The 25,893-nt window shown below is 48.7% G+C and overlaps 1 protein-coding gene and 1 long non-coding RNA gene across 2 annotated transcripts in view; one reads left to right on the top strand and one right to left on the bottom strand.

Annotated features, from left to right (window-relative positions):
- The window catches only part of Trpm1 (transient receptor potential cation channel subfamily M member 1), a 116,677-nt gene extending 106,645 nt beyond the window's left edge, over positions 1–10,032 (bottom strand). The window contains exon 1 of the mRNA XM_087188191.1: positions 9,967–10,032. Coding sequence (XP_087044317.1) covers positions 9,967–10,032 — 66 coding nt within the window. The remainder of the gene's footprint in view (positions 1–9,966) is intronic.
- A 1,243-nt stretch (positions 10,033–11,275) lies between these two features.
- LOC110350763 (uncharacterized) lies at positions 11,276–21,975 on the top strand. Its single transcript, XR_002397619.2, has 3 exons — positions 11,276–12,262; positions 19,354–19,513; positions 21,782–21,975. It is a non-coding gene; the product is annotated as an uncharacterized LOC110350763 (long non-coding RNA).
- Positions 21,976–25,893: the final 3,918 nt, after the last annotated feature.

The following is a 25,893-nucleotide window of genomic DNA, read 5'->3' as shown; positions in this document are numbered from 1 at the left end:
GACGTGTGGACCCTCCAGTGGTAAAACTCATCTCATCTTGGGCCACTGGTCAGCCTGGGGTGGTCAAGGGGAGGCCTAGGGAGACAATGTGAGCCCAGCGGTGGAGGCAAAGTGGAGAAGTGAGTGGTCGGCCTGTGAGTGAGGGCCCTCGGCTCCCTGCTTTCTCACCTCCACCGTCAGGCCCAGCCCCATCTCCCTCCTGCCCCTGCTCTGGGCTGTCCATGAATCTAGTTTCCAGTCTCTTCATCTGTTTTCCTTACATACTAAGATGATGGCTTGGCTAAAATGCAAAACGCTGAAATAACGCCAGCTCCCACCATCACCAAAGTGATGCTCTTGGCTGGGCTTTAGCAGCCCAGCCTGCTTTTGCAGGATCAAGGTTTTATCCACAGCCGCTAATCACATGGAAGCAGATATTAAGGAGCATTAGGCCAGCCAGCTGCCGCACCACTGCTGGGGCCGTTATGAGGATTACCAGCGCCCTGTGCCCCTGGTCCCGGGACTGCCTGGCGAAGTGCGAGCTCCATGCTAGGCCACTGCAAGGCTGGGCTGCGTCCTTCCTCCCCGCCCTCCTCAGCCAGGATGCTTTTCCTCTCTAGATTTACCTGCTGTGGGGCCTCCATCTCCCGAGGCGGTCCAGGGGCCTTCCCACTGGCCTCACCTGGGCCAGAGCACATTCTCTGGAGAGGCTGTTGGGGAGTAGCCTGGGGAAAGCAGTGGAGGTGCCCTCCTCCCATGTGCAGGGGATTCTGCTAAGCAGGTGCCCTTGTAGGTACCAGGGTGGGAAAGGCCTGTGAGCCCAACCTAGAGGAACGAGAGGGCGGTGGGTCCTTAGCCAGACACCAGAGCTGGGCAGGGCAGCGAGCTGGGCTGGGGGCCCCTGGTGGTGGGCTGGGGCTCCAAGATGCCTTAGCCCTTCTCAGTCCAAGTCGGTCTGGTGGCACCTGGCTCACTGGTTGAGTATTCTAGTCCCATTCCAGTCCATAAGTGGCCATGCATGGTCCATTTCTTTTGGTGCTACTTAGAGATCCCTAAAAGCGGCCACTGGCTGCCCAATGAAATGAGAGGCCCTAAGTACTTCAGGCAGATGAGGTCCTTTTTGTTAATAACCATGATAACTAATACTAAAAAACACATCTGCTTCAGAGCGCTCAGGGAACATAAGACCCTAGTGAGGAAGCCTGTGGCGAACTAGAGTCTTCTTCCTGGTGGAGACCTCTGGTTCGAGCGGTGGGCCAGTGACCTGAGTGCACGTTCATTTGGCTTGGTTTGTTTCAGATCCTACACAGTGGTCTCTCTGACCACCAAGGAATGTGGAGAGATGCCCTGGCAGTCAGGCTGGGATAATGGACTGAGGGCGAAGAACACCAAGGAGCACAGTGCCGAGAGGACCAACCACACCTGAGGATCTAAGGTGCTTTCTGGGCCGCACACAGCGTGGACAGGCCCTGCTCTCTGCAGTTTTACTCCAGTGGCCTGAGGATGCGTCAACAAGTAGATACATCAAGGGCCGGGGATTTAGCTCAGTGGTTTCGCTACCTGCTGCACAAGTGCAAGGACCGGAGTTCAATCCCCGGTACCAAAAAAAAAACCCCAACAAGTAGATACATCACATGATGGGGCTAGGAAGGGGAAAAGGGGGTTCTGTGGGAGTGGCTGATTCAAATGAGGGTAGCCAGAAGAGTGGCAGGGGCAGGCCAGTGGCTGTCTGGGACAAGAGAGCAGAGAGAGGGACCAGCTGGTGCAAAGGATCCTCTCAGGCGAGGTGGGCAGGAGCAGCGGGAGGCCCATGCAGCTGGACAGTTGGAGACCGGCAGGGATGGTGCCTGCCCTCATAGGGCAGGGTGGGCCCAGCCAAGCTGAGCACAGCACACCTTTCTGAGCCTCAGTTTCTCCAAATGAAGAGCTTGGGCTGCTTCTAGGTATCTTATGTCACCTATGTCCTAAGACGCAGAGAAGCATGTTAACTGTGATCCTGATGGAGTGCAGGACACGCAAACCTAAAATACGACTGTCGGAGAACAGAGTATGCCACTGCAAGTATGTTGCTCTGGAACAAGTGTTATTTTGAGCCAGTTATTTTGGAAGACTGCAGACATAAGAAAAGCTTTGGAAACAGAAAAGAGGTGAGCTTTTTGTAAGGGAAATTTACATTGCTAAGGAAAGATTTCTGTAAGGTGCCTCTCTGTCTCTGGATCAGGAAGAGAAAGAGGACTCCAAATCACAAAAGACTCACAGTCAGTGGAAAAGGCACCACTTAGATCTGTAGAACAATTCATCTTGTTTTTACAGGACTTTTCCACACCCTTATTTCTTTATTTCAAGAATAATTATATTTTTTTTAAAAAAAAAGAATAATCATATTTAAACTTGAAGTCTAAGCCAGCTCTTTGAGATCTACTCTTCCGATTTCTCATCTTTCTGGATTATCTCCCAGGTATACAGGAGGTATACATGTTATTCAGTTTCTTATTCTTGTGTTAATCTGCCTTTTGCTGCAAGGAATCTCAGCTAAGATCTCATGAAGGGTGGAGGAGGAAATGATGCTTCCTCCTCCACATTCCATCTTTAGAAGCAAACACTGCCCGAATCCTTAGGTACACATGTACATTTGACATATATGCACGTTATTACACATAGAGAATTATGGCAGGTTGTATATCCCCAAGGCTAATTTGAGCTTCCTGGACAAAAGAAAAAAGACAAACAGAATAAAGACAGACCTCATTAATATACTTCAAAACTTCATGTTGCATATGATAAATATATATACATTTTGTTGGTCAATTTAAAAATAAAAAATAAAAATCTTTTAAAATTAAAAAGAAGATCCCATTACAACCAAGGATATATATGTAGATGAGCTCACCGGAAAAACAAGATGGAGCTAGATCTAAACCTATGGATTCGTAGGGTCACCACTAAAGAGTAAGTGAAACCATTAAAAAAAAAGCTACAGCGTTGAGAATGGTTTAATCCTGTGTTTGTGAAGGCAGACCTGACGATAACTTCCCTGCCTACTTCCGTCCTGTGTGGCCGGCTGTGCGGAGGCCGTCCTCACAGGGTCTCTGGGAGGACTGGAGAAGCTGCTGCACCTCCTCCAGATAGGTGATGGGGGGGGTGGCCCAACCCTGGCCCCAGGGGACTCCCGGGAGCAGGGCAAGCCCAGGAACAGGATTCTGGACGACTTCGGCCCTGCCACGCTTGCCCTCTGAATGCAGGAACTGCTGTCTTCAGCCACAAAACCCTTGGCGGGGCATTTTTGAAATTAGAAGGCCATGTAGCACTCACACTGAAACTCGCCATTGTGTTGGTGTCGGAGGTCCTTAAGAGGTGAGGGGGAGAAGAGGAATCAATGCTTTCTCACGGGGACGGGTTGCCACAGCCGGGGCTGCCCCCGGGCCCTGTCCGTTTCTGCATGTACCTGTCACCCTTCTGCCTTCCACCAGGTTATGAGGTGGCACGAGGTCCTCACCAAGCATGGCTGCCTGGTCTTGGACTCTCCAGCCTCAAGAATCATGAGCCCAAGCAAACTTCTTTCCTTGGTAAATGACCCAGTTTAGAGACAGAAAACGAACTATGACAGATGGTGGGAGCACCGCGGGACACTGGCCTCTTGATCTTGTGACTGTGAGTCAGACAGCAGGGAGCACTGAGGACACCAGGGACGTAGCACACAGACACAGCCCAGCTGGGTCTCGGTTCTGTTTATAAGAGGACAGGGTTGCCTGGTGATCCTCAACGCTTGCCGGGAGCCAGGAGGCTAGGGCAGCACCCAGGGGTGTCCTGCTGCCCGCCCTGCGGTCTGCAGCAACCTGCCCTTGACTATCCTGACAGCCACCTCCCAGTTCTGCCTAGGGGGAACCTGGAGGTGCCGAGGGCCAGCACCAGGAAGCAAGTCCTAGAATCCAATTGCTGTGTGCATGCGTGGGGAAAGAGGGAGCGGAGACAGGGTGACCTGGAGGGGCCTGGAGCAAAGACCCCGTGGGAGCTCTGGCCCACTCACTGTGGCTTTGGGGACTGGGGACAGTCTGGGCTGCGGGGAAGACATGCATGGACAGAGGGAGGCCAGCGGTCCCTGTCGGCTCTGGGTGGGGGAACAGGAGAAGAGGCTTTCTGAAGTCCTGGCCAGCTCTAGCTGCATCCCCAGGAAAGCAGCTCACCAGGTGAAGGGGAAGGTACAGTGAGTGCTCTCTGGCTGTTTGGAAGAAACCAAGTGTTCTGAGTGCTCCAGCAATGACTCCTTACTCGGTTTAGTGCAGTAGGTGTCAGGGCCCAGCGCGGCCGTCCTGGGCAGCTGAGAGCTGTGGAGGCCTTGACGCCCGGGCTGCAGTGGCTGCTCAGGTGTGTCTGTGAAATCCTTCTTCCACCTGGGCGGCCTGCCGGTTTTGTCCGTATCGAAACCTGAACGAATTCTACGGGTGAATACATATGCTTCCATAGTGACTTTGGGCAGCAAAATCTTTTTCTTTGTCATCTTTCTTAACCATTTCAGCACCCTCCTTTGCCTCAACCTCTGCCAGTCTGCATGCCCCGGGTGGGGTCTGGGTGGAGGGTGGAGCCCGTCCTCAGGTTGTGCAGAAAGTCGGGATCGGAGCCCTTTTTCTCCTGCAGCTGGGCATGCCCTCGCGCTGGTGCTCCCAGGGCGCGCTTGGTTGAGCTGTTGTGGGAACTCTGTCTGAAGACCCCGCTCCCTCATTGCTCAGGCCAACTAAACAAAGCAGCCATGTGTCTCCTGACTCTGCCTTCTGTCCAGCACAGCCCTCTTTCAAGGGTCTTCCCTGGCGTCCTCTTGCAAGTCATGCAGTTCGATGACACGGTGCTCCCCTCTCTGAACCCTGACCCTACAGGGGCCTCTAGGCTGTGCTGGTGACTCAGCAGGTGTGAGGGAGGCCCTCACCATGGATTGGCTGGGACCAGCACAGTCGGGGACTGGGGTCCCTCCCGGCCCTGGCCCACAGTACCCCGGCCTCTGTCAGACCTGCTTGCTCTTTCCCCGGGACCCAGCCCTGGGCGACCTCCTCACCAGCTGGCTGCTGTCCACTAGGACCGTCTCCCCCACGCTGACTTCATGTCCCCATCCCAGCATCTTCTGTCACTCTCTCCTTGGCACCCCAGGGAGTCACATCCATGGGGGAAGATGCCCTGGCCCAGCCCCTGCCTTTCTCCCTCCCCTCCCCTCCCCAGTGTACCCTGAGGCTTTGTCCCTTGGGTGGGCGATCAAGGCAAGTATCTCCCTGCCACTGGGCTAGAAGAGGGGCCACAGAAAAGCAAGGAATCCAAAGAGTGGGCACTGGGCTCCGGCCTCCTCGGACAGTGGGGGTGATCCCAGCAAGGTGCAGAGGCAGGCCTGGACATGCCAGCCCAGGGTGACCTGTTGTCATAAGGCTAAGGGAGCACTTGGTAGCCAGCTGGGCTGCCCTCAAACTCAGGGGTCTGGGCCTGGACCACACTGCTCAGGACCTGCAACCTTTGACCAAAGGCAGTTGCCTGGGTAACTACTCAGGTACAGGCACAGGGTCTGGGGCCAGTTCCTGGGGCAGAAGTGCCCACAGAGTCCTTCGTCCACACAGACTTGGGGCCATCTGCCCAGCTCAGAGACTGTGAGACAGGCATGACAGCAGCAGGAGTTACAGGAGGACGGGCGAGAGGCATCCTCAGCAGCCCGGGTACCACCGCCCTGGAAGGTGAGCCTCAGGAAAGGCAGATGGCCAGGTGGCCGGAAGATGGAGCCCAGCTTGGCACCCTTAGACAAGGCAGCCCACCTCCGAAAATCTTCCTCCACCAAAAGGGCACCAGGGTGCCTGCCTCAAAGGGCTTCACTCGGAGAGGGCTGGATGGGACGAGCAGAAGGTCCAGAGCCTCAAAGCATGCGCTGAGCCACTGGCCATGATCGGGGATGGCAGAGAGCAAGAGTCCCCGTTCAGACACGATTTTAGCAATTTGAAGGGACCAATAAACAACAATGAGGGCCGGGGATTTAGCTCAGTGGTTCCACCGCCTGCCTCCCAAGCGTAAGGGCCTGAGTTTGATCCCTGGTACCAAAAAAATAAATAAGTAAATAAATAACTATGAAATTTAATAATTAGGAAAAACTGTAGGGCTTGTTTTTTAAATGTCTTTTAAATTTTTCATGTTTTAGCCACCTGCTTTAATTGCCTTGTGTGAAAGTCTGTCTCCGGTGGATGGAAAATTGGCCCTTCCCCCAGAGGGCGTTGGGATTTTAGTCCGTGTGTGATTTGAAGCTGCAGGGAGACGGGTGGCGGGGAATGGGGTCAGGTGCCTTCAGTGAACAGGGCTGCCGGATCCCTGCTCCTCCGGGTGGGAACTGCTTGGGATTTACACACGGCATTCTGCATTCAAGTGGATTCCAAGCATAGGCCAGAGGAACACGCTCAAGATCACCCCAGGTCTGGCCACACCATCTGAGAAGTTGGGGTAACACGGCCTCAAGGAAAGCCAGGTCTGGCCTTAGTGCCTTGTTATTGAGGTGACAGTGCCCGTGTTCCCCAGGTACGCCAGGCCCGCAGACATGGAAGGAACAAAGCCAGCACCTAGAGGGCAGGAAACGCAATGTCCCGGGTGAGTCTGTGGGTGCCTTCCTCACACCACAGTGACACGTGTGCCTCAGGCGGAGGGACCCTGAGGGTCCAGTTGTGCCCGGGGAGCAGCCCTCCCCCACACACATTGGTTTATTCCTACTCTTTCTATGGCTCGCTACAAAGATATGAAAACATTTCCAAATTGTGGCCGCATCCCTTTGATTTCAGAATCACTGGCAAAACGAATGTAAGTGACAGCTGAAGACCCACAGCCTTGTTTTATAGCTGTGACGACTTTCCAGATGTGCTTATATTTTTTACTCTCTTCAACAGAAGAGAAGAAAGAAAGAAGGGGGGAAGAAAGAAAAGGAAGCTGGAAAGGAAGGAGAAAAAGAGAGAGAGAAAATTACAGATAGAGCTAATTGCCTCCACCCTATAGAAATACATGTCTTTAATTTGGATTTCCTTCTATGTTTTGGGATTTTCTATAAATAGTGTGTTCTGGGGGCTCAAAAACAATTCAACAGGGGTGGGGATTTAGCTCAGTGGTTCTGCTGCCTGCCTCACAAGTGCAAAGTCCCGAGTTTGATCCCCCAGTACCAAAGGGAAAAAAAATTCAACAGCGTGTTCTGAGATACATCCACGTTGATATAGTGGCTCGGTTTCTTCATTTTAAGTGCTGTATGGTATTCTATTGCCTGAGTGAACAAAACCTTACTCAAACCTTACAGGTAAACCACTCGCTTGCTTCTGGTTCTCTATCGCATGCACTGCTGACATGACTGATATACATTTCCTTGGGCAAATAAGTTGGAATTTTTCTAAGAGAGTCTAGTGTATAATTGCTGGGTTATACTATTATTCAAATTTGTTTGGGACTCTGATCTTCAACTCCAAATTTTAGGTGCATCTTTTAGCAAACTACAATGCAGACAGGGAGGGAAGTGCTAGACAAGGAATCACATTTTCCATCTCCTGCAGGAACACTTGGAGACTTTTCCTGGAAGGGGGACTGTTTTTGCCAGCAGGGGCTCCCAGCAAGCAGGCTGCTGAGGGCTGGCACTCTAGGGGCCCCAGTGGGGACTGGGTTCGTTCATGGCTTAGAAGTTCACACTGTGCATCCTGTGGGTCTGTGGCCAAGGGAAGAGCTTCTGCATGGGGAGAAGCGACCAGCCAAGGACAAAGGGTCAGATCTGCCTTCTACAACCAGGGGTCCGGGAGAGATGACCCTCCGGAGACTCACAGGCAGTGTAGTTTGTGTTTTTTCCTTTCCACTGGGCAGCTGGTGTGTTTCAGCAAACACTGGGCAGAGGGGTGGGTTTTTAGTTAAATAGAACTGGCACTGGGCTGCTGAGCTCAAAGGAGGGCCAAGTATGCAAGAAAACACTCCGCTTTGGCCTGTGTGATATGAATGTTTCCTAGTATCTCCCTAAAGAAGAGCTCCCTTAAAAGCTGTAGGCACTGTCTTTCGTTCTTCCATCAGTAATTTTACCTCTTAGCTTGAGAGCTATTATAAATAGGCCTAAGGACAAGCCATACCATTCCGACTTTTTAACTGCATTGAGCTATTGTAGGAGTTTGGGGAGGAGGATGATGATGATGATGATGGTGATGATGATGGTGATGGTGGTGGTGATGATCTTGGTTGTGCTGGGGATTGAACTCAGGGCCTGATGCAAGCCACACACATACTCTACCACTGTGCTACACTGCCAGCCCATTTGTAGGAGCCCATTGGGTAAAGTGACCTTGGAAAAGATAGGGTGATCTTTCATCCTGGCCTTTGGACTTGAAGTACTGTAATTGTCAGTGTGTACTCCTGGAGGAGTGTGTGTGTGTGTGTGTGTGTGTGTGTGTGTGTGTGTCTATGAATGAGGTGCTGTTTTTCAACCTTGACCCAAATCTAAATGCATCTTCTCTCCTTACCTCTAGTTGAATCCCCTCCTCCCAGACTAGCAATTGCAGCTGGGTAAGATGCTGCTGCTCATAAGGCTGCATACTAAGCAGAGGTCACCAGGATCATCAAATTCACCACCAACAAAGCCCACTCCTTTTCAGAGCTTATCAGCAAGAACAGCATGGACCAGCTTTGTGTTGCAGGGGGATCATGTGGAGCCCTGTGGCCCTGGGCCGAACAGCTAGCAGCATGTGAGTCTCTTGTTCCTGCCAAAAGCAGTGGTAGATTTGTGAATGTTAATTTACACAAGACAGTGGGTGTGCACTGTCTCTAAAAATAATGCTGACTCTCGCACGTGCATGCTGAAGCAGATAGATGTGCCTGTCCCCCACGGAGTCCTCAGAGGATACATCTTTCCTATTCTTAAAACAAGGGCGAAGTTTAAGAAATAAAGATAAAAACGCTATTTGCTTTTCTCTATTTGCATTTTCAGGCTAGTGGTGTCAGAGATGCCTGACCCTTGCCGAGTCCCGGTTGGCACACATGGAGACTGCCTTTGAGGCGGTGACTTCCTGAGTGCTGACCCCGTGTCCAACCCAAGCAAGTCCCCTTTCTGTGGGCACTCGCCCAGTCATGCTGCCTCACTGGCTTTGTCCCTGGGGCTGGCGCTGAGAAAGTGTTCCTGAAAGGGCACATCCTGTCTGCTCCTTCTCCGCCTCCCCACTCTGCTACAGCACCCTGAAGGAGCAGAGATCCCCACTGAGCTCCTGGGGCTCAGCAGGAGACACCCAGGGGCCTCCGTGTAGTCTGCACTGAGCTCCTCCTTGCAGCCCCTCCTGTGGGCAGCAGGGTAAGGTAGTGGCCTGTCCAGGCCTCCTGCATCTCCTGCAGCCCTGGGTGCTCAGGGTCAGCATTCTCAGAAAAGCTCACCTCAGATTCAGATCAGCACCTCTGCCGAATGGCTCTGCCTGGAGGGGATGGAAGGCCCATTCTGCCCAGCCTGCTGTGAGTCCTGGGAACCACTGGCCTGCCCAGGACCCTCTTAGTGTCACTAGGGCCTCCCTCCTGTTAGAGACACCTGCAGGGCCCCCTCTTCTGGCAGACTCAGCGCCCTGAGGCCAAGGCCCACACTTGGGTCACCCTGTGCCCCGCAGCGCCCACACAGTGGTCCTACCCACGTCAGACTCAGAAGGAAGATGGGTGCAGAGTCCAGCGGCAGAGAGCTTGGACCCGGTGTCCCCACCATAGGGCAATGGAGCTGTGCAACCCCCCACCCCCACCCAGTGCTGACTCAGGAGTGTGCGGCCCACACAGCGCAGCGAGGACTACAGCTCTGCATGACTCACACCCAGACACCTCCCAGGGTGCTTTGTGCAGCAGCTGACACCACGGGCACAGTGGCAGGAAATGCGGGGTCACCTCTAAAGGGGGCCAGACGATACCCAGGCCCACCGGATAATGCTCAGGAGCCGGCAGAGCTGGAGGCCTCGCCCCTCTCCCTCCAGCCTCAGCGCGGGGCTCACTCACCTTCTGGGAGCCTGACGTGGAGCTCTTGAGTGAACCCCGCTTGAAGGAGCTGCTCATCTCCCTCATGCACCCCGCGAGCCGGCCTGCTGCGTGGAGGCGGCCCTCTCCCCTCTCCCGGGCTGCGCAGAGGCGGGCTGGGCAGGGCCCGAGCCTGGGACAAGGCCGGCGGGCAGCCGGGGCAGCCCAGGAGGAGCGGGGCTGCGGCGCCCACACCTCTGCCTGCCTCTCAGCCCTGGAGCTCCCGGGCTCTCTTCTACATCTGTAGCGGGGCTTAATCCCGCCCGCCCTCCTCGGAGGTTTACAGGGGACAGATTTAGCAAATGGCGATTGAAAGTAAATCTACTCTGAGAAAGTGGCGGGTGCAAAGGGTGGCCAAATGGGGAGGATTTGGGCGTCCAGAAAGGCACATCGCAGCGATGTGCCAGTTCCTCAGCCTCTGCGCCCAGCTGCATGAACCCGTCTCACCCGGGGTCGGCACCGGGCGATGCCCTAGGAAGGCCACAGCCCAGCCTTCCCCGACTCCAGGTGCATTTCCTCCCTGTCAACTTGGCGAAGAGCCACGTGCCTTTCACGTGTATCCCACGACGCCGAGTCTCGCGCCCACTCCACCCTGCCCCCTGGGGTTTCTGCAGCATTTCTCTCTTCCGAGCGAGCGCCTGCCTCGCCCCTCTAAAGGGGTCGCACATCTTTGCGGTGCTGCCGCGCAGTGGATACAGGGCAGGTCCACAGCCATTCGCTGGTCTGCCCCAGCCTGCCCAACCCTCTCCTGGTCCCCCTTTGGGCATTCGGATCACCTCCCACGTGCACAGGAGCAGCCTGAGGCTCAGAGAGCACAGGCCACGTATTCCCCTGGGCATGGGCGGGTGGCCTAGGGACAAATAAAATAAAAGATACGTTCCTGAGCCACACAGCCTTGGGGCAGGACTCTCCCCCTCCATCCCTGGCTTCTTGCCCCTGGAGGCCTGTCCTGCGGTAGAGGCACAAGGCCCACCTTTGGGGTCTGCTTTAGGAGCTTGGAAAGTCCCATCTCCCTAGCACTTCCCCTACCTCAGGGCCGGCCCTCTGCCTCCCCTCCTTCTCTTACCACTGCTTTCAATCATTCAACCCATATATTTTGAACTTCAACTGTGGACCACAGCTCGCATTCACCAGGTGCTGGGGCCACAGTGGTGAGTAGCAGGAAAGAATCTCCATCTTCCGGAAAGTGAGGAGCCAGACACCTTAAATGATACAATATACAGTGTGCTGGAGGCTGGCGCATGTTGGGGGGGGGGGGAGCTGTGAGAAGGGGCAGGCAAGGGTGGTCGCAATTGTCAATAGGAAAGGTATCTGAAGAGGAGTGGAACAGGTCTTAGTAGGGGCACACTGTGCAGGAATTTGGGAGGAGGATTTACAGGGAAATGCAAGGGCCGGGGCAAGGCCCCATTTGGAGCATGCTGCCACATTGGAGGAAGAGCAGGAAGTGTGAGTGGTTGGAAGGGAGAGCACAAGGAAATGAGTACAGCCAAGTAGGGAGATGACTGTGCCAGCCCTGGACGCCACTCCAAGGACCTGCAGCTTTGTTCCCAACCGGTGGTTTGGTTTACAAGGATCATGATGGTCCCTGGGCGGGATGAGCAGGAGAGGGCACAGTGGAAGCAGGGAGCCCAGTTAGCTGAGAGTTGACAGCGACAGAGTGGTGGAAGCAGTGTGCTGGGCTGTGGCCTGACCTTGGGGAGATTTTGAAGGTAGACCTGAGCAGAAGTACCAAAGGGTGGATGTGGGATGCGGAGAAAGCAGAAGCCAGAAAACTACTTGGCTTTGAGCTGCTGGGAGATGGGGTCAAGCCAAGTGATGGGGAGGGTTGCAGGTGGGACAGATTAGGGAGATGATCAGAGACCTCCCTTTTACATTTTCAGTCCTGATTTTCTGTGGCTCCCAAATGGATCGGACTTTGCCAACCCCTCCTTATCACCTTGTCCTTGTTTTCTTCTTCATCCACTGGCAAGTCCTCAGCACCACAGATGGTTTGACCACTTGCACCAGATTGTGATGTCATATTCCAGGCTCTGTGGAAGCCTTCCTCTCCTCTCACTCCCGCCCTAGGTGACTTCTCCCAGGCCCCCAGCTCTGTTCCAGTCTAGTGATTCCCCAGTGGCCCCTTCAGTCCCAACCACCTGTCTGGGGTTTGCACCTTGTGCCTGGACTCAAAGCTTCTGCCTCACACACAGCACTTCCACCGCTGCCCTCTGGTCTGTTTCCAGACGTGCTCTTCCTCCAGGTTTGCCATCTCAGTGATGGGTACCCCATCAGCAAGGTACAGGCCAGAAGCCTGGGGTTCCCTGTGTTGAGCTTGTGTTCTGGGGCTGCCTCAAACTGGTCTCCCAGGGATCTCAAAGGTCAAACTTAGTGTACACCTATTCAAGAAAGAGTAATCTTTTAAAACTGCAGGTTTGATTATATAATGTTTCCACTTAAAACCCTCTAGGGCTTAGACTGACCCAAATCGTTCTGTGCCTCCAAGGTGTGCCTCTGCCTGCCTCCTGCTTACTATGGCAGCAGGCTGGACTGGCTTTGACCCCTAATCCATTTCTGTGCTCCTGTGCATCCTGTCCCTGGCAGTGCTTAAATGCTGGCCACTGCACTTGGTTATCATGTACCTCCCATTCTGTGGCTTCACTCTATCATTTCCCAATTTTCAGAGCCTAGAAGTACAAAAACATTCGCAATTTGTTTTAGGGGCTAGCACAACCCTCATACCAAAACCAGACAGAAAGAGACTGCTTCAGGCTAGTTAGGAACATGGTAACTAACTCCTAGGAATGCCAGGATGACTCAGCACTAGAAAATCCATTCATATGGTTAAGCACATTAACAGATTAACAAAGAAATGCACTATGATCATCTCAATAGCTGTAAAATTCATATGGTCCATCTCAATAGGCTCAAAACCAAAACAAATCTGCCCCCCCCAAAAAAGTTTGACAACATGTGGCAACCATCCCTTATTAAGACAGAAACAAACTGGCCAGGATTTAGCTCAGTGGTGCCACTGCCTGCCTCGAAAGTGCAAGGTCCTGAGTTCGATCCCCGGTACCAAAAACAGACAAACAAAAAAACAAAAACTCTTAGCAAGCTAAGAATACAAGGATGTTTCTATTACTGGATGATGACTCTCAACTACAGAAATCCTATAGACATCATGTTAATTGGGGAAATATTAGAAATATTCTCATAAATGTCAAGGACAGAACAAAGATGACTTTTTTTTTTTTTGGTACTGGGGATCAAACTCAGGACCTTGTGCTTGCGAAGCAGATGGCAGAACCACTGAGCTAAATCCTCGGCCCACAAAGATGACTTTTGTCCCCATTATTATTCAATACTTTTCTGGAGAGTCTAACCAATGTAAGATGAGAAAAACAGAGTATGGTAAAATTTTGGAAAGGAATAAAAGAAAAACTATCTGCCCATAAAAATCCAGGAAAACCAGCAATAAAGCTCTTAGAATTAATAAGAAGCTTCAGCCAGATTGCCAGATACTGGGTCATGATAGAAAAGTAACAGGTATATCCTCAAATATTTTGAATTACTAAATAATTCTTATCAAGTTCCAAAAGAAGTAATAAAATACCTTGTGATAAGTCTAGCAAGAAGCATTATGATATATGGGAATAAAACAATAATTTCATTGAAGGATATAAAACCTTGATAAACTATATATATAAGACCTTGATAAACTATATATTCTTGTTCATTGCTGGAATGCCTTTTTAAAGTAGCTATTAAAATAAAGTATACATACTCTACAACCTCCTGGGAAACTATCTCATAGAAATTAAGCATATATATTCAAGGATGTTAACTGCAGCAGTGTGTGTAGTGGCAAAAACAAACAAAATAAGAAACCCAAAACTTGGAAATAAAGTCAGTGCCCTTAAAGGAGAAATAATTGAATAAATTGTTATACAGGCACACATGGAACAATATACAATCATTTAAAAAGTTGATTCGATACCAGTTGACTTGGAAGGATTTCCATAGTATATTGTTATGGAAAGCAGGATGAAGAAAGACGTGGAAAGATGTGTTATGATTCAGATCTAAAGTGTCCCTCAAAAGTCCCATAGGTTTAAAGGTGGGGTTTTAGGAAGATAAATGGACCCTGGGGGCATTATATTCATCAGTGGATTAATCCACTGATGCATCCATAGCTGAATGCGCTGTTAGGAGATGGGGCCTAGTTGGAGGCAGTCACTGGGGGTGTGGCCTGGAATGGTGTATTCTGGTTCCTGGCTCCTCCCTTTTCTCTCTGCTTTCTCACTGCCATGGATTGAGAAGCTCTCCTCCACCATGCCCTTCTGTGATGCTAATTCTGCCTTGGAGCTCACTGATCATGGACTGAACCCTCTGAAATTGTGAGCCAAATAAACTTCTCCTCCTTTAAGTTTTGGGTGTCAGGTATTTGTCTTAATGGAGAAAAGTTGATTAACACAGTGTAGTGTATATGAAATGATGTAATTCTTCTGTAAGACAAAATATGCATAAACACACACACACACACACACACACACACACACATAGTGGTACCTTGGTTCACAAATGCTTTTGTTGCAAACAATTCGGTAAAATTTTGTTTTTGTTTGCAAACTCTGCATTGAGTGACACACATGACCGCAGCCATCTTTCCCACACAAACACAAATGTAGCCATCTTTTCCAAAATCATAGAACAAATTAAGCTCATGAACTAAGGTACTAATATATATATGGAGAGAGATATGCTTACATCTATGCATGTATATGTGTGGATGTATCTATCTTGTGAATATTTATGTGAACATTGACAAAGTATAGATGACATATGGTAAGTCTTTTAATTCTAGCTTTAATGTTTAGTCATAAGAAATATATGTACCAAATAGTTATATGACCCACTATGAAAAGTTATAGTTCCTGCCCCAAAGAGAATGATTTCCATTTATCTCTTTCTTTGGTATTTACCTCTACATTCTAAACAACATGTTTTATAACTTTAGTTTTTATTTTGTAATTTGCTGTGTTGATTAATTTTTCTTTTTTGTTTGTTTGTTTTGGTACCAGGGATCAAACTCAGGACCTTGCGCTTGCCAGGCAGGTACTATGCCGCTGAGCTACATCCCTGGCCCAGTTAACTTTTCATTAAGGAAGATAAAGACAGAGATATTGTACATCAACCCTCACTACCACCTCCCCACGCATACTTCTCTTCCTACAATCTTCCTCTTGGAGTGATATCATAGCTCTGTAGTGTTGTCATAACTTTGACTATGATATTATGTATTTATAATTCATACATTGTGGCTATAATTTCTTTATAATCTTTTGTTTTGCCTGAAATTCACACTTGTTAAATTTTTCTTCATTTAATTAGTTTTCTGTGTTTTTCTGATTAACTTACTACTAAACTTTATGCTGATCTGTAACATGACCCTCAATATTGTCAAAATGGGGATACATGTCTTCCATTTTCTTTCATTGTCTTCTGGAAACAACACTGTTTCAATATGTTTGCTCCCTAGGCTTGCTATACGGGTATAGTTGTAGGACTTGCCTCATCCATTTTCCTGAAATTTCCCTTTGTCTTGCTCCTATGTAAGATCCCTTGTACCTGAATACCAAGTCTTCTTCTTTCTTTATTTCCTTCCTTCTTTGATGCACAACAGTTTTTTGATAAAGGATGTATAGGAAGTAAATTTTTTGAGATATTGCCTATCTGAAAATGTTTTCATTCTGTCTTCATATCTGGTGGGTAATTTGGCTAGGTATAACATGTCAAGCTTGAAATCAGTTTTTTCTGAACACTGAAGATATTGCTCTAGTACATTTAGCTTCCATATTGTGTTGAGAAGTGCCATGCCATTTTCATTGTTAATGATCTTTTAAGTGATTTTTCTCCTCTCTGGAGAGTATCAATCTATCTCTGTGTGCTAAAATTTCAGTATCTTTTTTATTCTATTGTGGTAGATATTTGACATCTCCTTTAAGCTTAGAAATCATGTTATTCAATTTTTAGGAATTTATTATTATTTCTTAAACACCACCCTATCATTCTTCAATTTTATGAGCTCTTTATTTCTGAAACTTCTGTTTTTAGATGTTGAGCCTTCTAGATTGATGCTCTTGTTTTTAAAAGAATGTCTGATTTTTTAACTTCCTTCAGTTTGTCTTCTGATCTTATCTTCTAGGAGATCTCTTAACTTTTCTTTCCACCCTTAAATTGAATTTAGCTAATAACTTTTTACATTTCTGAGGGCTATTGTTTTATCTTTACATTTTCTTTCTAAAATTTTATCTGGTAATATACCATAAAAACAATACCCATCTTGTCTCTCTGATGATTTTAAGTATATTTTAAAAAGCATTTTCTTTGGTTCTGAGTTCTTCACTTAATTTGTTTGGGTCTCTGTTTCTTCCTGTTAGGGATATTCTTCTTAATAACTGGAATCCTGAGGGTGTGTCTGACTGATGAATTCAGTGACAAATGCTCTGGTGTGCACTTGGTACTTGGGTAGCCTACAATGTCTGATATCTTGTTACTATATTTTGGGTCTGAAATGTTCCCCAAAGGCCCACATGTAAAGACTTGGTCTCTCGGGTGGAGATCATGGGAGGTGGTGGAAACTTTAAAAGGTGGGGTCAGTGGCAGGTGTTCAGGTGTTCACTTCCTCTCTCTTTCCATTCCTGGCTGTGATGTAGGCAGTTTTACTCCACCATGTGTTCCCCCATGATGCACTGCCACAAGCTTAAGCAATGGGGCCATCCCATCTTGGACTAAAACCTCTATAACCATGAGCCAAAATATACTTTTTTCTTTATAAATTGATCAGCTCGGGCTGCGGATTTAGCTCAGTCATTTCACTGCGTGCCTTGCAAGAACAAGGTCCCGAGTTCAATGTTCAATCCTCGGTACCAACAACAATAATAATAATAATTAATAAATAAATAAATTGATCAGCTCAAGTATACAGTGTAGGGACAGAGCACTGATACTACACTTGTCTATGAAGCAGTTCCTGCAGAGAAGAAGCCTCCTGCCTCCTTCCTGGAAGGAGAAGTCTGGCTGCCAAGGTTCCCAGAGCTGTGTGAGGATTTGAATCCACCACTGCACATCCACTTGTGCCTTTGTTCAGAATATCACTTGGTCCCGCATGTGTGCCTGGCATTTCCATATCTGTAGGCCTGGCATCCAACCTCTGCAGGTGTCAAATTTTGTATTCCATCAGGGTAGAGTACGGAAGTCGGTTGAGGGTGGGGAGTAAAGGAGGGATTTGCAGGTTTCATTGCTGAATTTCAGGCTGAATTGAAGTCACTCTTGTTTTCAGATTTTCCCAAGGGATTTCGGGTGCTTTGTTCCTTAGCTACTTTTCTCTTGCTGCTGAGACAAAATACCCAACAGCCAAACACCTCACAGTGTGTGGAGGTTTCAGTCTATAATCATCTGGCTCAAAGGCAGGCTGGCATCACAGAGGGGTGTTGCAGAGGAGAAACAGTTCATGGCACCCACACAGTAGCAAAAGCAACAAGAGAACCTTAACAGCATCTTCCTGCCCTTTTATCTTATCCTGATTACCAGGATTAAGGCAGTGCCAAACCAATCAGTGTATTGATTTAGTAATCACATGCCCTTAATGACAGCATTGCATACTCTAGATTCACACACCTATGACCGAATGCAGCTTTAGGGGGACATCTAGACCCAAACCATAACACCTTGAAATATTGAACTTTTTCTGAGGTCCTTAGGTGCAAATCTGCTTGTGTGTTATTAGCTTCCTCTGAGGGAAGTGAAATTTCAGCTTTACCTCTTCTGCCAGCCCAGAGACTACCGATCCACCCATGTGCTTTCTAGCTTCCTTACTGTTGTGTGCATTTCTGTTCAGGATTCTGCTGATCTCTGTGTCCTTCGGGGATAATGCCTTTGTCACCCATTTGCTGTCATTTTAGTGGGGTTTTGAGAGGGAACAGAGGTTAATGCATACTTTCAATCTACTATATTTAACCAGAGTCCGTAATAGATTAAAATGATTAGTGCTTCAGGAAGATGGGGAAATGAAGGGAGATAGAAGTTCAAAAGAAAAATGACTACATTTTGAAAATGTCTAATTTTTACAATGCATGTACAGTACATCCCCATTACTGTGTATGTGTGTGTGTGTACACATGCATGCACGTGCAAGTACTATGAGGCCAAAAATAGTAATGTCTGTTATCTGAGGGTGGTGAGTTTTTAGGTGCTATGTTGTTTTTCTAAAATTTCTGGATAAAAAAAAGATTAAATCGGTAAAGCACTTTTACCTACTGCTAAGAGGGCAAGTGGCAGCATTTATGAAAATTCAAATGCATTCCTTGGTCACTACCTCCAAGAAATAGTTGTATATAGACACAAAAAATATGAGAAAGATTGGCATTGAAATATGTATTATAGGGGGAAACTCCAAATAACTTATGTGGCTATTAGTAGGGAAAGGATATGAAAACAATGTTACATTCATATTCTGAAATACTAGGTAGCTATTGCAGAAAATGATGTAGGTCCCTGGCATGGAAGACCTCCATATTAAGTGAACTCTGTTTAGATATAGTGCATATGTTGTGATACTATTTATAAAAACAGACAAAAGGAAATGACCAGGAATCTTCCCCTAACTAGCCACATCTTCCCATGGCTTTACACAGTCATCTATGGGCCCTTTCATCTACCTATCTATCCATCTATCTGGCAAATTATGATATAGATATACATGGCAAAGAGTCAAAAAAGGATATAGCAGGGCCAGGGATTTAGCTCAGAGGCTCCAGCGCCTACCTCGAAAGCGCAAGGTCCCGAGTTCGATCCCCATTACCAAAAAAAAAAAGAGGATATAGCAGTGATGGCAAACTTTTAGAGCTTGCGTGATTGAAACAGCCTGCTGCAGCATTCATGACATAGGTTTGCCACAACTGGGATACAGCGTTTGACAGGGGTGAGACAGGGGAGAAGAAACTGGGATTGGAGCTTAGAGCTGGCGAAGGTAAGGTAGCCTTTTGCTCTTTGTGTGTTACTTGATTTTTTACAAATGTATTAGGGTAATATGTACACAACAGAAAAAATTTACTTATGGACCTAATTATTTACATAGGTTAATCATATATTATACATTCTTCTTTCATTTTCTTTTCTCTTGAAGAGAAGGGATTAAGATTGCAATTTCATTTTTCCAGTGTCCTTCCCAGTCCCCACCCAGTCTGCCTGCACACCCTTAATTCCGGATACCCTTGAGCTCTGCACATTGAGTCACCTCTGGCAGGCACAGCCTTGGTTTGGCTTCTGTCCAGGATGGTTGCTAAGCAGAGTCCCATGTACTTGATGCTTTCTTTCTGGTTGAAGCCATACTCACCTTGAAGGAACCAGGCAAGAAGATGACAGAGAGACCCAGCCCTCGCCTGGATGCTGACCTCACCATCATTTCTCCTCCACGCCTCATCTTTGGTGCACAGGCCCAAGCTGCGGCCTCTGAGCCTGAGGAGACGAAGAGGACACTGCTCAGGTGAGGGTCTGTCTGCCTGCCTTAGGTAGCCACCTTACCCCCATCCCCATGGTAGGTACCACAAGGGCTGCGTGGTAGGGAATGTTCCAGCACAGTCTGTCAGTCATGTGACACATACTTTGCTTTTGTCTGCATCTTGGCCTTCATTTATACATTTTGAGTATTTCTTAATGTTAAAATCTGTCAACTTCAAAAGTTATGTCCCTTCCCCTTCCCTGGAGAAGCTTCTCATGGACTGGCTGCACAGGTCACACCAGGCTGAGGACCATGGTGAGAGAGTCAGAGTCTCACAGCTTACAACCAGAGAAGTTTGTCCCAGTGCCTTTTGAAACCACAGGTGTGGGGGAGGCTGGGAGAACGGGGAGGACAAGGATCCAGTCAGCGTGGGAAGTGTTTTAGTCAGCTGTCTGTTGCTGGAACAAAATACCTGACACGCAGAGGTTAAAGGCGGAAAGGTTATCTTGGTTCACGGTTTCAGAGGTTTCAGTCCGTGGTCAGCTGGCTCTGAGGCAGAAACATCAAGGTGGAAGGGCGTGGTGGAGGAAAGCTGCTCAACTCATGGTATCTGAGAAGCAAAGAGCAGAGGGAAAGCCAGCAGGAAGGGAAGGGGCTTTCACACCTTCAAGGCTGCCCTGAGTGACCTGCTTCCTTTAACTGGGCCCCACTTCCTAATGAGCCCATTCAGCTATGAACTCATCAATAGATTCATCCATCGGCAAAGCCAGTGCCCTCATGATCTAGTCACCTCTAGTCCCTGCCTCTGAACATTGCTACATGGGCTAATACACGGGCCTTTGAGGGACACTTCACATTTTAACAATAAGAGGAAACCTAAATGCCCCAACAGGAGTCTCAGCTGGGTCTCTATGAAGATCTGGCAGTCTGGACCCTCTGAGAGCTGAACTGGGACAGACAGACAGGGCAAGACCACAGGCACGTTCCAGTGCATGGGGCTACTGAGGACCCAGGGCCATGCTCAGACCAGAGTAGGTATCCACAAGGGCAGCATTGAGGACACCTGGCTCAGGCGTGTCTGAGTTCTCTGGTGCCCAAAATACATTTCCCTACTGGGAGCTCTAGCATAAAAGGAAATATTATCATTTATACTTGTGATTTTACTGACGTGTCTATGGGTAAGATAATGGGATGTGTGGAATTTGCATCAAAGTAATACTGGAGGGGGAAAGCAGGGGAAAGTAGGGATGGGCCAAGACCACTCAGGTGTTTTCCTGGAACGTGGTGTTCAGATGAGTCAAGCAAGATGAACAGATGAGTGTATGGATGCTCCTCAGTGTCCATCCCATTTGTGATGTTCGGATTCATCCAAATTCGGATCATTAAAGATGTAATGCACTACGGGGCCGGGAATTTAGCTCAGTGGTTCTGGCACCTGCCTCACAAGCTCAAGGTCCTGAGTTTGATCCCTGGTACCAAAAAAAAAAAAAAAGATTTAATGCACTGCGACTTTACTTACTCTTTTTTTGTAGTACTGGTGATCAAACCCAGGACCCTCATACTCAGCTACATCCCTACCCCTTATTTATTGATTGTTTGTGAGATGGGATCTCACTAAGTTGCTAAATTGCCTGGGCTAGGCTAGAACTTGTGATCCTCCTGCCTCAGCCTCTCAGAGTGCTGGGATTGTAGATATGCACTACCTCACCCAGCTCTACAGCTTTGACTGAGCATACATCCATTGGAGTACAGGTGCTCCTCAAGATATAATGGGATTACCCATCATAAATTAAAAATATCATTAGAAGAAAATTTACTTTGACCTCACAGCTGCACCATACTGTAGAATACCAGTTGTCTCCTCTCTTGATTGTGTGGCTGTGTGGAAGTATAGTCTCTACTTACTGCATATTGTTTTCAACATATGGTTTAAAAGTTCTACATCAAACCCTCAAAAGTTGTGGACTACACTAACACTGAAAAGAACCAAACCTCTCTTTCTTTCTTTCTTTCTTTCTTTCTTTCTTTCTTTCTTTCTTTCTCTTTCTTTCTTTCTTTCTGTCTCTCTCTCTCTCTCTCTCTCTCTCTTTTTTTTTTTTTGGTACCAGGGATTGAACTCAGAACCTTGCACTTTCAAGGCAGGCTCTGGAACCACTGAGCTAAATCCCAGGCCCCATCTTGTTGTTTCTTGAGGCACCTGTTACTCCTTGTGTCTAGATGTCCCCGCAAAGCCTCATGTGGTCATAGTTGGGAAGTTTTGAAGGTGGGTGGAGTAGGGTGCGTGATGCTGGGATTAAGGGTGCCCTGTCCTAGGTGTGGATGGCCCGCATGGAATACAAAGGGACAGAAGGGAGCTGCTTCACTTCACTGCTTTGCTGCCTTCTGCCTGCCATGAGCTGTTTCTCCTCTTCAAAGGCCCTCTGCCCTGCCACCCTGCCTCAGAGGTAGACAATGACAGACTTAAACCTCTGCAAACTATAAGCCACAATAAACCTTGCCTCCTTTAATTTTGGGTGTCAAGTATTTTGTCTCAGCAATGAGAAAAGTAACTAAGACAGCATCACTGCTGCTCTCCGCTGGCACACGAATTGAGTTATTTGATGTACACGCTGTCCGTGTCCTTTAGCTTCAGATGGAGCTGGAAGTGTTCTCTCCTTTCCCTTGACTGACTTCCCTCAACCCCATTCCAGTCTCCCTGGAGTCACTGCCATCTCCCCTGCCAACTTGCTAGGAATATTTCTCCCTGGCTCTGCTTCCCAGAATCACTGACAAAGGAAATCAGGATCTCCTGGGGGAACTTTTCACTTTTCAGCTCCAGGAACCTGTGGCCCAAGCTGCTAGAGATTGGGTAGGGGTGGGGTTAATTCAGAAAGAAGGGGCTTTAATGATGCTGCTGTTTGTTTTAGAAACTGCAGGTTCTGTATCATTCTAAAAACATTATCTCTGCCACCATGGAGCCTCATTTCTGCAAAGGGCAACTACATATAAAATTTACAGGCAGAATAAACTCACTACTCTACTGTGATAGTGTTACCTGCCAGACACAGTTGTTGTTTGACATTCAAGGGGAATTAGTTTCAGAACTAATCTGTGGATTCTTAAAATCTACAGATGCCTAAGGCCCTTATATAAAATAGTGCAGTGTTTGCATAGAACCTACACAATCCTCCTCTGTACTTTAAATCATCCTTAGATAACTTACGATACCTAATACAATGTAAGTGATGTGTGAATAGTTACACCATTGTTCAGGGAATGATGATAAAGAAAAAGTCTGTACATATTCAGTGCAGGAACTTCCTTTTTCAGTGTTTCTGATCTGCTGTTGGTTGATTCCACAGATGTGGATAAAGAGGGCTGGATACAGAGCCGTGGCTGACTGGTGCTGTGGCTGGAAAGACAGCGTAAGCAGCCGGGACAGCAGGCAGAAGACTCTGTGATGGGTCAGCTCTGTTTGCTGTGGTCAGATACAGTGGCCCAGGCTGGGTGCTCATCACAGCCATGTATGGCAGGAGCCACTAATTCCACTAAAGACATCATCTTTGTCAACTGATATCTGTGCCCAAATCTCTTCTCTACCTTTCGATCTATCACTTTCTTACTGTTTCTCTGTGTCTATCTCTCTCCATCCTTCTCCTGCTTCATGGTGACCTGTAGACTGTCCCTGAAAGTGTGTTCAGCCAACACTCTGTTCTCAGGTTCCATATCTGCAGATCCAATCACTAACAGACTGAAAATACTCATAAACATTGCGTCTGTGTGGAACATGTACAGAGGTATTTTTCTTGCCTTCATTCCCTAAGTGGTTTGGTATAACACCTATTTACATAGCATTTACATTGTCTGAGGCTTTGTGAATCATCTAGAGATGATTTAAAGTATATAAGAGTGGGTATGTAGATTTTATGCAGGTACTAGGTAATTCTACATAAGGCACTTGAGCATCGTTGGCTCTGGTATCTGACAGGAGTCCTGGACCAGTCCCCATGGATACGAGTTCAGAGGGATGAATGTATGGGGTTTGTCAGGACATACAAAGCCTTGCTAATTTGGGACCAGTGAAGAGCAAAGTCTCACAGTGGCAGGACCCAAAGAAAAGCCAGAGCTGAGAGAGTTTGGCAGGAGGATTCTCCCGTGAGTGAGAACAGGCTGCTTCTAAAAGTGGGCAGTCTGAAGCCTCTTGCAAACAGAGATCCCATGAGCTCATGTCAAATGTGCCATTAGAAATCTCCAGGTCCCAAACAGGGGGAAGAATTAACTTCACACTAAGCCCAAATGTTATTACTCTTGTTCCATTCCCCCAGGCTTAAGCTTCCTGTACTCCAGAGCAACCCAAATCAGGATTACAGGCAAGCCTGTGGGGCCAGGCCAGAGCTGAGCTCTTAAACAGAAGCTGGGAGCACCTGTGTGGAGAGAGCAGCCAAGGTTATCCTGCCATGCCACGGGGCCTGGCTGGCTGCCCACCTGCCCCTGTGTCACAGGACCAGAGACAGGTGGCCCTGCTCTGAAAGCTTGTGGTAGGAGGGGACTTGGGCTTAGCACAGGCCTGTCACGTGGAAGCTGTGGGGCTCTGGTGGATTTCCTTCCTCGTAGCTATAAAAGCCCCACGTAGCCTTCTGTTCGGCTAAGTGTGTAGAAGTCCCTTGTAAATTACAGAATTCTCCACAATTTAAGGCCTTAACTATGGTTGCTATGACCAAGATTTGAGGCTAGCAGACTAGCTGCTTTCACTGTGACAAATTTGGGTGTAGCTCTTTGTTTTCCTTCTGATATTTTCTACATTTGGTTTGCCAAGGGTGGAGTCTGTTGCTAGGATTCATGGTATGCTGGTCTCTAAAGCTGAAGAGAGCTGCACAGAGGAGATGGAGTCTCATCTGTGTGCCCCGTATCGCACTGTAACCAAGAGCCCCGAAGTAATCTGCTTGGGTTTTTTACCGGGGGGTCACTGGCACTGCTGAGCTCGAGCACTGCAGGATGTCCCACGCTAGGTGGGAGCAGACATTGCCCAGGCTGTTCTTGCCAGTTGCCCTGACCTTGGGAGGTTGCATCCTGAGTACAGTTATCCCAAGGACTGCAAGGAACAAGGGAAGAGCTGGGCCGGCCAGGGCCGGCCAGGGCCCAGTCCTCCTGCAGTAGCTCACAGATGTTCCTTCCCTCCACCCTCTGGCTGCCTCCAGGCCCTGGGTGTACCATGTCACATCTTGGGTTGCCTGCACTAGGTCACTGCTGCTTACCCTCCCTACTCCCAGGTCAAGGAATGGCCCAGTGACTGAGGACCCTCCTGTCACCCCCCAGTGGGCACTGTGTCATGTGCATGTCGTTTCATTTCTGTGGGATGTGTCTGTGGCCCAGCCACTGTGCCCCAGCCCCAAGGGGGTGCATATGGGAGGCCTCCCTCCCACACTCTTCCCAGGGGGCTGTCTGAGGATGAGCAAACTCTTCCCGCATCCCCCAGTACACCGTAAGCTGTCAGGACCCCTTCCCAAGAGTGTGCAGCATGACTACTCCAGGGGGAGTGTCTCCCCTGCCAAGGTGGGGCGTAGCCAGGCTCTGTCTGAGACTTCAGCTGGGGAGTCACATGTACATGGAGGCATCTTGCTACAGTTTTGATCTGGAATGAAAAAGTCCGAGCATTAGAGGCTCAGCCCCCAGCCTGTGGTGCCGTCAGGAGGTGCTGGAAGGTTAAAGAGGTGGAGCTTAGTGGGAGGAAGCTAGGGCACTGGGGTGTGCTCCAAAAGCGGATTGGAAGGGGACTGTGAGACCCTTGGACCCCCAAGTTCCCAGCCACCATGAGGTCAGCAGTCTCCTGTGCCATGTGCTCCTGGTGCAGTGGACTGTGCTGCCATGGGCCCAAAGACAACAGGGCCAAGCCAGCACAGACAGAGACCTCCGAAACTGTGAGCCAGAATAAACCTTTTCCCTTAGTAGGTTGATTTATTTCAGATATTTATCAGAGAGATGGAAAACTGACCAATGCCTGTCCCCATCTGGTAGTTGTAACTGGTAGTTTGGCAGTTGTAACCCTGTGCTAGAACTATAAATACACATCTGCAAATATTTAAAGTCTTCTCCTGGAGACCTTCAGGAACTTTCCAGGGAGCAGTGCGCAGAGTGATGACGGAGGCTTTGGGTTGTGTCACTGGCTCCTAGGTGTTCAGAAGCGTGGCAGCCGCATCCAAGGAGAGAAGGAAGACAGTCAGTACTTAGGGCGAGGGGACCATGCATACATTTGCCATCAAGAGGCATCCATGTCCATCCACATAGACATGGGGTCCCCTGGAACCACAGGGCAGCCTTCCAGGGTCACCCCTGACATTAGTCAACTTGGGGTGCTGTGCCCGGCACCACAGAGCGTGTGGCTGAACAACAGAACTTGCTGTAGGTCTAGAGGATGGGATTCCCAGATCATGGTGCCACCGGGTCGG

This window comes from Heterocephalus glaber, unplaced genomic scaffold, assembly GCF_053883595.1.
Source record: "Heterocephalus glaber isolate CG9 unplaced genomic scaffold, H.glaber_assembly_v1.0 deba00001531, whole genome shotgun sequence".
NCBI lineage: Eukaryota > Metazoa > Chordata > Mammalia > Rodentia > Bathyergidae > Heterocephalus > Heterocephalus glaber.
The sequence above is the reverse complement of the archived record's forward strand: the minus strand, read 5'-3'. Positions and strand labels throughout refer to the sequence as shown.